General features: G+C 36.6%; 1 protein-coding gene across 5 annotated transcripts in view; it reads right to left on the bottom strand.

Annotated features, from left to right (window-relative positions):
• Positions 1–16,504, bottom strand: part of PTEN (phosphatase and tensin homolog) — a 106,362-nt gene that overhangs the window by 51,516 nt on the left and 38,342 nt on the right. For 2 of the 5 annotated variants that reach the window (XM_025441428.3, XM_025441429.3), the window contains exon 2: positions 11,488–11,572. The exons of the other annotated variants lie outside the window; for them this stretch is intronic. In XM_025441428.3, the coding sequence (XP_025297213.1) occupies positions 11,488–11,572 (85 nt within the window). The remainder of the gene's footprint in view (positions 1–11,487; positions 11,573–16,504) is intronic. 5 annotated transcript variants of the gene reach the window in all.

The following is a 16,504-nucleotide window of genomic DNA, read 5'->3' as shown; positions in this document are numbered from 1 at the left end:
ACCGCATTTTTTAAAAGGGGGGAGGGTAAGTCCTCTAAAGAACTTGAATATTACTTAGGAAAACATTCACCATGGCTGCCCCTCCCACTTCCTCCTCTCTCCTCCCAAGGATTTCATGCCCACAATTGGCTCATTGCCTTATAAATTTGATACAATGGAACAGCAGAAAAAAGCAAGAAAACAGCACTTTCCAAAGGGAAATGGGAAAATTTAACTGTAGATACTTAGAAAGTAGACTAAAAACTTAGACAAGAGCAAAGAGATAATACCCTCAAAATGTGGGAAATCTAGAACACAAATCTAAGGCAACTTCAAATAATTTCAATATATAAAACTCAGAATTCATTAAGACAGCTGTGAGAATAAATTCTTTATTTTTTTAGAAGTTTTCACTTTCTTCAAAGAATTCCTATGAACTAGTTCTAAATAAGCTGAAAAGTTACATTTTAAATTATTTTTGTCAAAAATATATAAACATATATTTCAAAAGACATATAAAACTTGTAATAAAAACTCAGCTGAGGGAAGACAGCAGCGTAGGAATCACCAGGAATCCATCTTTGCACCTAGACAACTGTACTGGTATAATCTGACCCGTGTAACTAACTATTCTGGAACCCTGAGTCTATTCAAAAGCTTGCAGCTTCCAGGGGAAGGCTGAGACAGTAAATCACAGTCAATTTTAGTCAATTTCAACTCTTAGTAGGAGCAGCTACCCACCCACGCCCAGCGCCCTCAGCTCCCAGCAGGCAGCCACCACACATTCCCAGCACAGTCTGCACCAGCTTATGGGACCTTGTACTCCAAATATCAGAGATCTGTTCTGATCACTGACTCCTCTGATTACAGACATGCAGACACAGAAGCAGGCCACCATTGCTGAAATCCCCACTTTAAGGCTTCCAGGGGACTTTAAGATCCAGAACCTATTTTTTTTTCCTTCATTTACCTCCCTTTTTCCTCTTTTGGGAGCCAGGCATTTAAGACATGACATCCATGCTGGTGTGAACGTAAGTTTTCAACTCTTTTGGGTAAACAAAGGGAATTCAACTGCTCGATTTTACGGAATAGATTTTGTTTTGTAAGAAACCACCAGCTCTCTTCCAAAACGGCCATACCATTTTGCGCACTGTGGCTATTTCACATACTGCCGTTACCAGAGTTTTGTATGCATAGGATTTCACCTATATGACATTCTAGAAAAGTCAAAAGGATAGAGATAGTAAAAACATCAGCAGTTGCCAGAGGCTGGGGTGGGGGTGGGGGTATAAATAGGCAGAATGCAGACTAGTGTGAGAGCAGTAAAACTACTGGGTATGCTCCTGTAATGGTGGACACATGTCATTAAATGTGTCCAAGCCCATTCGACACACAACCAAGAGTGAACCCTAATGTAAATTATGGATTTTATATGATAATGATGTGGTCAGTACAGGTTCATCAATTATGACAAACAGATCACTCTAGTAGAGGGCAATCATAACGAAGGAGACTCTACAGGTGTGAGGGCAGGGGGCATACGGGACACTTTTGTACCTTCTACCAAATGGAGCTGTGAAAGGGAAATGGCTCGAAACACTAAAGTCTATCAAAAAAAAAAAAAAAAAAAATTTTCAAGCAGCCCCGGTGGCTCAGTGGTTTAGCACCACCTTCAGCCCAGGGCGTGATCCTGGAGAACCAGGGTCAGGTCCTGCATCGGGCTCCCTGCATGGAGCTTGCTTCTCCCTCTGCCTGTGTCTCTGCCTCTCTCTCAATCTCTCTCTCTCTCTCTCTCTCTCTCTGTCTCCATGAATAAATAAATAAAATCTTAAAAAAAAAAATTCCACACCGTAGTTAATATGATATGCGATAGTAAAAGACAAAACCTTTCCTTCAAGGTCAGTAACAAAACAAGAAGTCTACTTTTGCCACCTCTATCCAAAAACGCATCCATATTGCAAAGGAAGAAATAAAACCATCGCTGCAGATGACATGTTCTTATATGTATGAAACCTTAAAGATTCCACAAAAAAATGGTTAGAATAAACAAATTAAACAAAGCAGCAGCATACAAAATTAACATGTAAAAATTGGTTATATCTCTATGCACTAACAATGAACAATCCAAAAAGGAAAATCCCATCCATGATTAGCTGAAAAAGAGGATCTACGAATGAACTTCATCAGAAGGTGATACAGAGAGAAAACCACAAAACACTGTTGGAAAAATGAAAGACCTAAATAAATGGAAAGACATTCCACATTCATGGATTGCAAGACTTGATACTGTCAAGACTTCAATACCACTCAACAAAATCTACAGATTAATGATATTCAAAAATTTCCAAAACTTTTTTTTTTTTTTTTGGAGAAAAAGAAAATGCATCCTAAAATTCATATGGTCTCTCAAAGAACCCTCAATGGCCACAACAATCTTGAAATAGAAGAACAAAGCTGTAAGACTTACAATTCCTGATTTCAAAAAGTTACTATAAAGATATAAAGTGTGGTACTGGCATGAAGATAGACATATTTGGCAATGGACTAGAATTGAGAGCCCAGAAACAAACTCTTGTATATATGGCCAAATAATTTTTTGGTAAGTATTCCAAGACCATTCAATGGGGCAAGGACAGTCTTTTAAACAAATGGTGCTGGGAAAAGTAGCTATCCACATGTAAGAGCATTAGGTTGGACCCTTATCTTACACCAAAAAAAAAAAAAAAAAAAATTACTAAACAGGGATTAATAATGATCTAAACAAAAAAGACTGAACATTACAAAACTCTTAAAAGGAAATATAAAAGCTTTATAATACCAGTTTAGCAATGGTTTCTTGGATGTATCACCAAAGGCAGTCAACAAAAAACAGCTAAACTGGACTGCATCAAATTTTTAAACATTTTGTGCATCAAAGGACAGTATCAACAAAGCAAAAAGGTAACCGACAGAATGGGAAAAATATATGCAAATCACATTATCTGGGATTAATACCTAGAATATATAAAGAATATATAATACCTAGAATATATAAAGTCCCAGAACTCAACAATAAAAACATAAACCATTCAGTTTATAAATGGACAAAAAACTTAGGCATTTCTCCAAAGATACACAAATGGTCAAATAAGCACATGAAAAGATGTTCAACATCAACAATTATTATGGAAATGCAAATCAAAACCACACTGAGGTATCACCTTACAACTCTCAAAAATGTCTGGAATCCAAAAGACAAGAAACAAGTGTTAGCAGGGATGTGGGAAAAAAAAGGATCCCTTATGTACTGTCAGTGAGAATGTGAATTGGTGCAGCCACTGTGGAAAACAGTATGGAGGTTCCTCAAAAAATTCAAAGTAGAACTGCCCTATGATTCACTAATTCCACTACGAGGTATCTAACCAAAGAAAATGAAAACACTAATTCAAAATGATACACACACCCCTAGTTTACTGCAGCATTATTTACAATATCCAAATTATGGAAGCAGCCCAAGGGTCCACTGACAGATCAATAAAGAGGAGATAATACACACACACACACACACACACACACACAGGAATATTACTCAGCCATTTAAAATAAAAAATGAGATCTTGCCATTTGCAACACAGATGGACACAGAGGTAAGTCAGAGAAAGACAAATACCATACGATTTCACTTATAATGTAGAATCTGATAAACAAAACCAATTAATACACAAACAAAAAGCAGAAATAGACCCATACAAAGGGAAGCAGGTATGGACGAAATGGGTGAAGGAGAGCAGGAGATAAAGGCTTTGTCATGGGGATGAAAAGTACAGCACAGGGAATATAGTCAACGGTATTGTAATAGTGTTCTATGGTGACAGATGGTAGTCCACAATGTATAGAGTTATCCAATCACTATATTATAAACCTGAAACGAATATAACGTGTGTCAACTATATTTCAATTAAAAAAAAATTATGTGGCAAATATTACAAAAGTAGAATCCCCAAAGACCAAAAAATCGCTGGTCATTTTCTTGGTTCCTCTGGAACTTGCACTAAACTTGTCTAGACTCAAAAGAGGAACAGAGGGAAGGAGGGATGGAAAGTCTCCTAGTAGGTGGTCAAAAATGTAAGACACCTGAGTGGCTCAGCTAGGTTGAGTATCTGCCTTTAGCTCAGGGAGTCCCAGGTTCGAGTCCCACATCGGGCTCCCTGCATGGAGCCTGCTTCTCCCTCTGCCTGTGTCTCTGCCTCTCTCTGTGTCTCTCTCTCATGAATAAAAAAAAAAAAAAAAGTAAAACTGAATCTACTAGATGCTTAAATAGGCCTTTCAGAAGGGAGACTGTAAGGCCTCAAATTTAGACTTTGGAAGTGGTCTCAAGATAATTACAGTCATTGTAAACATGTACACTAAAAGTACTGATGTGTCCAATGTGCACATTTTAAGCACCTGTTTCTAAAATCCTCTTTTAGCATTTCTTCATTTTTTTAAAACACTGGGCCTGGGTACATGAGAGTGACCAAGCGGTTAACATGGATTTCCCAGAGTTCTGGTTCCTAGCAAATGAAGCAATTATCAGCTATCACACTCCAGAAGTAAAAAGAATGGGAAGATCTTGGAAAGTTTCTAGCTAAAATAAGGGTTCTTTATGCTTCATCTTGTTTTGGGGGAAGGGGCTTTGCAGGAGAGGTCAGTTACCAAGGCTCATAGGGAGGGGTAAGTTTCCCAGGTCTCTGCTTCTATAGCTGACATGTGCGATTTCCCCAAGTTACACTGGTTTAAAATAACGATGGAGCAGGGAGGGGGAGAGACACACAATGAGATACACTTCATACCTATTAGGATGGCTCTATTAAAAAAAAAAAAAGAAAGAAAGAAAAAAAAAAAAGCCCAGAAAATAACAAGTGTTGATGAGGATGTGGAGAAATTGGAACATTTGTACTTGCTGGTGAGAATGAAAAATGATGCAGCTGTTGTGGGAAACAATATGGCAGTCCCTCAAAAAGTAAAACACAGAATCATCATTTGACCCAGCCATTCCCATTTCTGAGTATGTAACCAAACAAACTGAAAGCGGGGCCCTGCACAGATACTGATACACCTATGATCATACCAGCATTATTTACAATAGTCAAAAGATAGAAGAAACCCAAGTGTCTCTCCCTGGATGAATAAACGGAATGTGGTATGTATGTACAATGGAAGAAAATGTGTCCTGTGAGGCCACAACATGAATACATAATGCTAAGTGAAATCACATGCTATGCTAAGTCAGTCACAAAAAGACAAATATTGCATGACTCCACTCATATAAGGTACTCAGAATAATTCCATACACAGAGACAGAAAGTAGAACAGTGGTTGCCAAGAGCTCAGAGTAGAGAGAATGGAGAGTTACTACAACATTTCAGTGTGGTAGGAGAAAAAAAACGTTTTAGATGTGACAGTGATGACAGCTGTGCAATGCAAATGTACCCAACACCACTGAAGTACACATTTAGAAATGGTTAAAATGGGGACACCTGGGTGGCTCAGTGATTGAGTGTCTGCCTTCAGCCCAGGGCGTGACCCTGGGGTCCTGGGATCGAGTCCCGCATCGGGCTCCCTGCAAAGAGCCTGCTTCTCCCTCTGCCTGTGTCTCTCATGAATAAATAAATAAAATCTTGGCGGGGGGGGGGGGGGGTTAAAATGGTAATTTTAGGAGCTCAGTTGATTTCAGCTGAAGTCATGATCTTCTCAGGGTCATTAGATCAAGTCCTGCATCAGGCTCCACACTGGGCATGGAGCCTGCTTAAGACTCTCCCCCACCCCCACCCTTTGTCTGTCTCTCTGCCCCATGTCTAAAAAAAAAGGGGGGGGGGGATTTTATAGTATATATTTTATATGTATACATATAATCTATATATATAATTTTACCACAATAAAAAAAATTCATTTTTAGCTCTATTCATCCTCAAACCAATATCCTCACTTCTTCCCCCAAAGTAATCATCCTCAACTACTCATTTATTTTTTTCCTGGATTTAATTCAGCATTTCTATGTTATACATACAACACTACTTCTTGAAGATTTATCAATTACCTGCATAGCTTCTGCCACAGTAGATGAAGCCTACAAAACCAGTACCATCCCCACTTTTTACTTCTCTTATTCCTAACCTTAAATGGCAATACGACGATTCTGGGTTAGGCCATCCAACAGATGTTAGTTATTTGCTTCCTATGCTAATTCACCTATTTTTCAAAGAATCTATTTCCCCAAACATTTCAATATCCATCTATCAGTTCAATTTTTAATTTTTTTCCTGAAGCCCTCTTTCCTACTGCTCCCATCAGAATTGCTTGCTCTTCAGCTTATAACACAGTTGTCATCTCTCGACTTTTCTTTGTTGCTTCTGAGTTGGATCCACTGTTTACCAAAGCCCCTTCTCTTTTCTTTCTTGGTTTATTCTCTCATTTTGTTAGGGTGCACTGTATGGAAACGCTGCATGGGTACATATTTTTTGGTTGTTCTTGCATGTCTTTCTCTCCTACTTTTGCACTTGATTGATGGTTTGGCTGGATGCAGAACTCTAAGCTGAACAGAGAACTCGTACAGCACGCTCCTCCATCTTCCATCTTTAACTCTTAGGTGCTGAGAAGTTAGATGTCATTTATATTCCTAATCCTTCCTAAATGATCCTGCAAGCTTTTGAGACATTCTCATCATTTCTGGTGTTCCTAAAAAAATTTCATAACTGCCTGGCACTGGCCTGTTTTCATTCATTCCGCTTGGCACTATATATCTCTTTTCAATCTGGAAACAAATCTTAAATAAATTTTCTGGCATATGCCTAAATATAGCATCTACCTCTGGCATATACATGTATATGGTACATTTCATCTTCTGATAGATATGGTTACTAAGAAAATCAGCTTGGGAAAATGACAGACTGGATGTGACCCTTACCTCACTATTATCAACTGCAGCACTTGGGGAAGGTAATCTCTATTAAACCATATATGAAATGGGGACATGAAATGGGGACAGGTGTACGGTAGAGATTTTTAATACAACGACACATGTAAACTGCTTTTGCAACAGCAGCACATGCATGTGAATAAAGTACAATGTTACCTACCTATTATTAAAATTTCAAAAACTGGATTGGTATAGATACTATAAACACTGTCCAATCCATTAAGGTTCTGCTATTTGTAATAGAACTAATAGAAGTGGGAGGCAGCCAATGGGTATAGGGTTTCTTTGGCGGTGATAAAAATGTTTTGGAACTTGAGAAAACTGATAGCTGCAAAACACTGAAGATACAAAATGTCACTGAACTGTTCACTTTAAAATGATTAATCTTATGTTATATAATTTTCACCTCAATAAAGAGAAAAAAAGGAAGGACACAGAAAGGCAATATGAAGGAAGAAGTCAAAAGTTGTTGAAAAGGGAGACTGGAATTGATACTTTTTCCTGTAAATTACTGTGAAATTTTCCTCTATATACTCGCTTTTTAATTCTTTGAACTAAGTAGCCAATGACAATGTTGGGAAGACAAACACTTTTCCTTTTGTATCAAAAACCAACATGTTAAATAAAGTTGATTGAAAGATCAACATATAATTAAGAAGATTATTTGAAGCTTTTTCAAGAAGAAAATATGTAAAACAGGAAGTTGGAAGATATATATATATCAATAAAAAAGCTAATAGTAAAGAAGATGATGGATTAATTCATAAAAAAAAAATCACAATATATCAGAAGACTAAGCTCTAGGCATTTCCTTACAATAAATAGGGCAATCTACCCAAATCTCAAATCTTTCCAATAAAAAGGGAAGTAAACTGTGTGCTACTGATTGCAGAGTAGGGGGAAATACTGTTATATCCATCCACCTTTTTTCATTTTCAACATTTCCCAAACTGCAAGGAACACTGTTTAGAGAAATGCTATTCAATACAGTACAAAAGAAAACAGAGAAGGGGTGAGGGAGAGAGAGAAAGAAAAAAAAAAAAAGGAACAGGAAAGCAGCATATTCGAATTTCACTCTTGAGAGATTCACAAGACACAGCAGTGTATTAAAGGTTCTGCAGTAAGAAAGCCAGTTCACTTCTATGAAACCTACATCTGTCTGATTTATTAAGTACAGAAGAGTTCTTAAGCTATATGTCTGTTAAACACATAATGCATCATTTTGTTAAAGACTGCTTTGATTTATCCCGATAACATATAAATTAGGGTAACTTCAATATTAGCCCCAGGGATAAGATTACCACACATATCCAAGAATAATCAATTACCTGAATAAAACATTGTTTCAAATTACCAGCTAGTCAGAGCAAGAGCTTAGTGACAGTAAAGGAGGGGGAGAGAAGGTGGGTATAAGAGGAAAAGAAGAAAAACAATCTGGGAAAAGTTAGCTCTTCAACTTCCCTTGTTGAGATGTCCTTGTCCTTGTCCTGCCCTGTCAATTCTGATTATTAAACAAAACATTTACAGTTTAGATAGTAAAAAATTTCAGCTTAGTTCACTTCTCCCCCACTTTTTGTTTATTTACATTAATTCCTGATCCTAGGAGGTAACCTCAAAAAGAGAGGTTAAATATTTGTCACCTGAGTACCTCAAGTATAAAATTTCACGTTGCCATAACAATCCATATCCCAAAAGAGTTGAATACTGCATAATTTAAGCATAAAGGCATTTGCACTTTCAGTTTCTTTTACTCAAAGACATACAACACCAACAAAATCTGAACCTGGCACAGCATTTCTTGTTTGGGGGGAAAATCATAGAAAAAACATGGATTTAGAGAAGGAAAGGTAGTTTTAAATATTCTTTAGCTATCCCAATAGGGGGCAGCCCAGTGGCTCAGCGGTTTAGCGCCGCCTTTGGCCCAGAGCGTGATCCTGAAGACCCGGGATCGAGTCCCACGTCAGGCTCCCTGCATGGAGCCTGCTTCTCCCTCTGCCTGTGTCTCTGCCTCTCTCTCTCTGTATCTCTCATGAATAAATAAATAAAATCTTAAAAAAATAAATAAATAAAAAGACATCCCAATAGGTAGGGCTAAGGAAAATCCAAATGGAAATACCTTTGTTAAGAGAAAACTGGTAAGGAAATAAAGACACGTTTTTTCATTGAGATGTTATCATCTTTGAACCAAAAAGGAATCACTACTGATTATTACTACTGTGTCCAATATTGTGGGAACCGATCAAGGAAATCAATCATTTAGGTACTAGAGACAGTAGTACTTAAGTCCCTTGGAGAGGTTAATCCTCACAGGAAAATTACCTGAAGGTTATTTATTTTATTTTACTTCATAGGGAAAAAGCTACAGCTACCTTTGTGGTCACTGTTCATCCTTTTTCTCGTAATAGAAGCGAAATGGAGTGAGCAAGTGAAGCCAACCTCACTAGCCATAAATCCCCCCAGTCAAAAAATGGGGGAGGGCAAGACAAACTAAGCATATCACAGCTATTACACTCTTATAATTCTTCATTATTTACATGCTACTGCCATTGCCATTACCATAAGGGTCACAAGATCAATTAGTTAAATAACATTAGCTAAATAACAAACCATATTCACAAACCTTTTTTAAGGAGTAACATTTGAAAAAAATCAAAAGCTAGCTAAAATAAACTAGACACACTAAAGCAGACAGAATAAACTTCAACCCTGGTTATTGATAGCAAATTAAATGCATGAATCTCAATTCAGAGGCACAAAGGTAGGAGATACTAAGTCAGAAGATGACAGATCAAAACACTTCCCAGCACAGTATTTTCTTGGTGAGATTATTATAGTCTAAGGTCTGAAAATGAAATGTGTAGATCCAGAAACCAAAATTATTAATAACCGAAAAGACAATCAATCACTTTCAGTGACTTTTCACTGTCATAAGAGAGCAAAGAGCAGGCAAAGCACGACCAGCCCCCAGGTTAACTTAGCACAAGGATGCCCTTGCAGTGACCAGAAAACCTGTCCTCTACCCACAGTATTCATACTCTTCTTTCCATACGAGTACTAATCTGATTTGGTTGAATTAGTACTCGGTTGAATACAGAATTATACAGTAGTAATACAAAAGAGATCAACCTGTAAAACATTTCATCTAAGTCATAAGGAGGCCTGATTAAACACTCCTGCGCCACAGCAGAGAATACATGTGCAGTGACTGCACTGCTCATTTTCCAGATTCTCCCATCACTCTCGATTCAAAATTTATGCCCCTCATTCTGTTTTCCATCCCCTACTGCATTTTCTGTAGATGTGTATCACCACTGACGAAGCTGTATCATGGATCTGTGATGTTACCCATCCTTCCAACTGTGTCCTGCCCAACCATGAGAAGATACATTTATTTTCCTATTTTCACACTCTTAAATAGTACTTCTGACAGACCCATGTACCTATCATTGTAACAGAAACTACAAAGAAAGTAGTAGTTTGGGTTTTTCTGTAGTTTTTGTAGATACTGACATTGAATAATTCTGAACAGAATATAAACACTAAAACAGTCCGACTGGACACAATACTGCAAAATGCAAATATATACATCAGTTCAAAGCAAACTAAAAAATTAACCACTTAGAAAAACAACTTATGGCTAGCTCATATAAGAATACAGCTAGGCTCATATGCTTAGACAACTATTATAAAAGGATTCTACATCTGCATAATGCTTTGCAAAGTGCTCTCCCATTATGAAAACATTAATTCTCCCCAAATATTTAAATTGAAAGTCTCCAAGAAAGAGATTTCTGAAAGAGGATAAAGGATATAATCCAAAAATATAAACTTTAAAAACCCATTAAATTTTCTGCTGACATTTACAGTTAATTTTTCATGCATATATATTTTTGCTTTGGAGTGAGAAAATATATTAAGACTGCACAACAGATACAAATTCCTTCTCTCATAAAATATATCATGTACTCAGGTTATACATGTATTAAATCATTTAAATCAGCCTTGAAAAATACTGTTTTGAATCAAGTAATAATTATACTCAGAAAGTTACCCAAGTTTATAAAAGAGACAAAGTCAGGCTTTCATTTGTCCAGCAATTCCTGTCCAGATCCTCTGTACAAAATACTTCTTCAAATGCATGGTATACTTACGGCTCATTACAAACTGTTCTATGTAAAAAATAGATGGTATCAGTTATCTCTACCTTAGAATGAATAAATTTAAGTGAATGAATCCACTCAAGGATTCTAAACCTAATCCCTAATTCTGAAATAAAAGACACAAATCATAGTGCAATGGAATCCAGGAATTAAAATTAACTTGGTAAGAAGCGTTGAAAGGAGTCCACGAAACCGTATCACATACACCTGATCATGTCAAAGGTTCTTATAAAATGAGTTGTATCCCACTGAGGTCCATTAAACAAACAGAAAGCAGTTACAGAGCACCAACATAATAAAAATAGAGTTTACATCTCATAGTACATCATTTTCCACGATTTAGAAATCTTCTCTAAATGAAAATACAGCATGAATACATCAATATTTGAAACAGAAAATAATAGTTCTTACCTTACTACATCATCAATATTGTTCCTGTATACGCCTTCAAGTCTTTCTGCAGGAAACCCCATAGCAATAATGTTGGGATAAATATCTGAGTACTTAAGTTAAGGAAATGTCTGAAATATACAACAATGCAAACTAACATATACATGTGGTAAAACATGAGCTGATTTTAAAAATTAAACGGTTGTCCAAGGTATTTATAAACCACCATATGTAATTAAGAAACACAGGGGAGTACATAATTCCAAAAACAGATCCTCAAAATAATCATAAGGCAAAATAATTTTCAAATCCCTCTACCTAGTACATTAAAAACACATTCAAGGGAAAAAGCAACTTCCAACGCTTAGACATGGGTACCTGAAAAACAAAACCACAGAGTTTATAAATCACAGAACTGAAGTCACCTTGGGACAAAAACCAAGCATCAAAATAAAAACAAAAATAGCTACACAACTACTCATTTTTCATAGTTATATACTGCACCACAGCACAGAGAAAAAGAATTAGGAAGCCAGATTTAAGAGCTGGCTATGCCTCCATCCAGTTGTATAATTTGGACATGTAACTAAACCTTTTTAGCCTTCAATTTCCCATTCCATGCAATTAGGCTGAGACAACCACAGTGATCTCCTCCAAGTTCTTGGTATTTGTGTCTAATACTGAACTAAGGTAGAAACTTACTCTCATTTACTATCAAGGTAGTCAACACTTAGCAAGCCGTTCTATTCATTTATGTTACACACTACAGTTGGCATAAAAACAAACTTCTGTGCTCCAGAAGAATCTGCACCAAACTAACTAAAAAGAAACCATCACCAAATCTACATTCCTATGCATTTTGTCAATCGTAGCAGCTCTCATTTCTTCTTGAGTGCCATCATCCCTCTTTCTAATCTCATGATTTTGAGAACACAGACCTTCCCAAATAACCAAGCTAATCTGCCTCAAGCCTCCTATCAACACCATCCCTGAAGTTCTCCACCTGCCTACTCCTGGACCCCCACTCGTTCTTCAAATACAATCCAAAATTCACTAAATCCAGTGTCTTCTTCTAGATCTTATTTTTTCACTTCCTGCTGCATTCACATTATTGAGCTGATTTCAGTATTAGTTTCAATCCAAAAATAATTATCAGGCTACCGAAGGCCTTTATTTTAGTATTATTTTTTAAAAGGTTTTATCCATAGTTTTACCATACAGATTGGATAGACCTAAAAATATTTTAAGGGAAAAAAAAAAAACCGACATAGAACATCATACACAGTATGCTAAGTTCTGTATTTAAAAAAAAAAAAAAAAATGTTCCTTTTGTATAAAATGAAGAACTCTTACACATATAGTTGCTTGAATTTGAACTTCTCAACATACACGTGCATGTGCACACACACACAGATGATAACTGAGAAACGAATAAAGATGATTGCTTCACAGGGAAGGAGAGGCAAAGGGGAGAAGCATACACTTAAAAACAGCAACAAACCGGATTAAATACCAAATTGATAACCAGGAGACAGGGCTTATCTTACAGGAGTTATTTGGACATTGCAAGTTTACTGTACTTCTTGGTAGGAAGCACTCTAAGAACAAAAAGAACTACAAAGAAAATTTAAACTTCTTCTGAGAGTTTGTTTTTACTAATTTCAGTGTTGATATCCTCAAGCTTTTTTCTATATTGTAGAAAAAACTGCTAATTATGCTAATAATTTTAAGATTCATGATTACAGGTATAAAAGAGATACCATTATAAAATCAAGAAATCAAGTAAAAACACTAAAACATCATCATGAACTCATGTTTATAAGAATTTATGTTCTCTAGGTGTTTTCACTGACCTGGCCTAAAAGCATGTCAATCCCAGCAGCAAACAATCCCTGAATGCAGATTTCATCTCTAATATATAATACACTAAAAGATACTAAACTCCTTGGAACAACTGATGCCAGGTCTGGGGCAGGAAGATACAGGAAGATCTTTCTGTGCCAGAAGACAAGGAAGGTATTCAGAGATTAATGGTGTCTATCAGACAGATTTGGAGCTAACAAGAAGACATCCCAGGGCCTTGAGTTGTAACAATCTGAGTATCAAAGAAAAAATTTAAATGGTAGTAAATTAAAATACCCTAAATAAAATTAAAACCATTGAGTCTATAAGGATACTCAGAAGAAAAAAAGAACTAAATCTTTTTCATTTATCACCCTTTTGAAGTGGCTATTTTAACAGTTCTTTCTTTACTTTGAAAGTAGGTAAAGGGGGAGATTAAGTATTGATGCTACTTTTCCTGTAGGTTCTGTATTTCAGGGCAACCAAATAGCCCCATTTCATAAGGGTAAAGATCTACTTTACAGAAAAACGCCAGTTAATAAACACAAAAGAACAGAACTTTAAAAATGGTATTTTGCAACCCCTAATAAAATTACTGATTTAGGCAAAGATGAACAACTGGTTCTACACCAACAGGTGACTGGATGATGAACTTTCTTAGAGAAACAGTAACACTGAACAAAATACTTTCTAATGTAAGGAGACAAATACAACTGAACAGCAGGCAGAAAGGGCCACCACCACCCAATTTCAGGGGGTCCATCACCATCACCAAGAAAATTACATAGAGATCCTATAATACAATACAAATACAATACAAAGGACACAGCATCATCTATAATAACTAAGGTATCTTCAATCTGAGAATCCACCAAGCATTTAGATATAAATTTTAATTTACAATAAATACAATAATTTACAGTAAATAAAACAAAGAAAACAAGCTAAATGACATGTGAGAATTAACTGGACAGATTCAAAAGATCTGTAGCACATGACCCAGTCTCTGCTCCAATGTCTTTTAAAAAGGCAAGGAGGGTAGCTATCATTGATGTAAAGACTTAAGCATTCTATGGGACGCCTGGGTGGCTCAGTGGTTGAGCGTCTGCCTTCGGCTCAGAGCATGATCCCAGAGTCCCGGGATCGAGTCCCCATATCAGGCTCCCTACCATGGAGCCTGCTTCTCTCTCTGCCTGTGTCTCTGTCTCTCTCTCTCTCTCTCTCTGTGTCTCTCATGAATAAATAATAAAATCTTCAAAAAATAAAAAGACTTAAGTGTTCTAAGGAGCCAAGTTCATAGGTACAGTACTATTTTGGATATTGCTCTGGACAAACCGGCCATAAAGAACATTTTTGAGCCAACCAGAGAAATTTGAACATGATCTGGGCATTAGGTGAGATGAAATTTTACTGACATGGAAAAGCAGACATTACTGACAAAAAAAAAAAAAAAAAGGTTTCAAGAGAGAATATACAGCATTATGCCACATATAATGCATATATATCCATAATAAACATGTAGACGAAAAGATCACAAATAATCATGTATAGGTGGTGGAAATATATATATTTTTCTCATTTTTGTCTTATATTTTCTGTTGCTGATACAATGCACCTGCACTATTTCTAAAACATTTTTTGAATTGTTTTATAATTATCTACAAGTCTATTTACTGTCATGACAAAATATTGTCTTGTCCCTCATGACTTAAATTCAGCTCTGTATATAGTTTTAAAAAATGAATTTCTATCAAAATGCATATATGTATATACACATACACACACACACACACACACACACACACACACACTCATATAACGATAAAAGACCATGTAATTTTTGTCACTTTAAGAGTACAGAAATTCACCCCCAACCTCAAAGGGTTCTTTTACTATAAAGGCTCTGAAACTCTTAGGATTATCATTTTTAACATTACAAATAATAGCTGTCATCTATTATTCTCACATGAGAAAGTAGTTCCACCTAAAAATGTAGCTCAATTCAAAGACCTACGTTCAATTACCAAAATGTTTTAGGTAGTATGTCCATTCATGAGAAAAAAAAAAAAAAGAAATTGGAGGTTCAAATTAAGCCTGTAGCAGTATTAATTCCTGAAAGTGAATAATCTTTACCTTGTAACTCTGTCTTGGGAGCACCAACATATAGAAAATGAGAAATAACACTCAGGAAAAAAATGAGGCAACAGTAAACCCAAAGCAGCTGCCACCAATCCAGAATTCCTACCTAAGAAATTATGAATACATGTCAGTCAAGAATATAAACTGGTCACCCAAGTTTTTCTTCTGAGCAACAGAGAAATTTTTTATTCAAAGAAATAACAATTACTGCTACTAACAAACTTTCCAACTGAATCCTTCATTTCAGTGAAGATGCTAGTAAGATTTTAGCCTTGCAGAAAAGCACAGTAGTACAAAGCCCCTGGAAATGCAGTCATTGTAACTGGGACTAAACTCAAATGTAACTATTAGTTAGCACTATGAATGCTAACTAATAAAGTAAATGAGGTTGCAAAAGACTTAGTTAACTTACTTTAAAAAACCATAGGCCTATAACTATGCATAAAAAGGGATGTTATGTTACACACTCATTAAACTCACTTGGCCCCCTCTTCCACTCAATTAGTCAAACACAGAGCGAGCATTCTGTGCAAGGGGCACTGAGGGTAGAAGCCTAAGTAAGCAAAGACTACTGCACTGGAAGAGTTCCTACTCTATCAGGAGAGGCAGACACATGGAGGTGCAACGGTGCCACAGGCTCTCCTGAATATAAGACCAAGACATTTTAAGAGACAAAGAGAGAGGGATGAATCCTGCAGGGGCACAGATAAAGCTTCACAAAGTGGGTGATGTTAGATAATTCTTAAGAAGTCAGTCACACATCAGCAGGACAGGAGAACGAACAAGAGCAGTTAGAACATTCCAGGCAGAGGACAGAAGAGGGATACGGAAATACATACATCTGGAACACACAAGCAGTCCAGCGCGACTCACACACAAGGCTGTATGCAGAATGCAGGATGGAAGACTGGGTCTAGTTTTAAGGATGCTGTGGCAGGGAGTTTGATTTAACCAGACAGATAAAGAGCCAAAGGCCACAATCAGCCTGGGGGGGTCTCTTCCTTTACACAGAACCTAGGCATTTGGTCTTTTTAAGATTTCATTGTTCACAGAGGCT

Source organism: Canis lupus, chromosome 26, assembly GCF_003254725.2.
Source record: "Canis lupus dingo isolate Sandy chromosome 26, ASM325472v2, whole genome shotgun sequence".
Taxonomy (NCBI): domain Eukaryota; kingdom Metazoa; phylum Chordata; class Mammalia; order Carnivora; family Canidae; genus Canis; species Canis lupus.
This window is presented reverse-complemented; position numbering and strand designations above follow the sequence as displayed.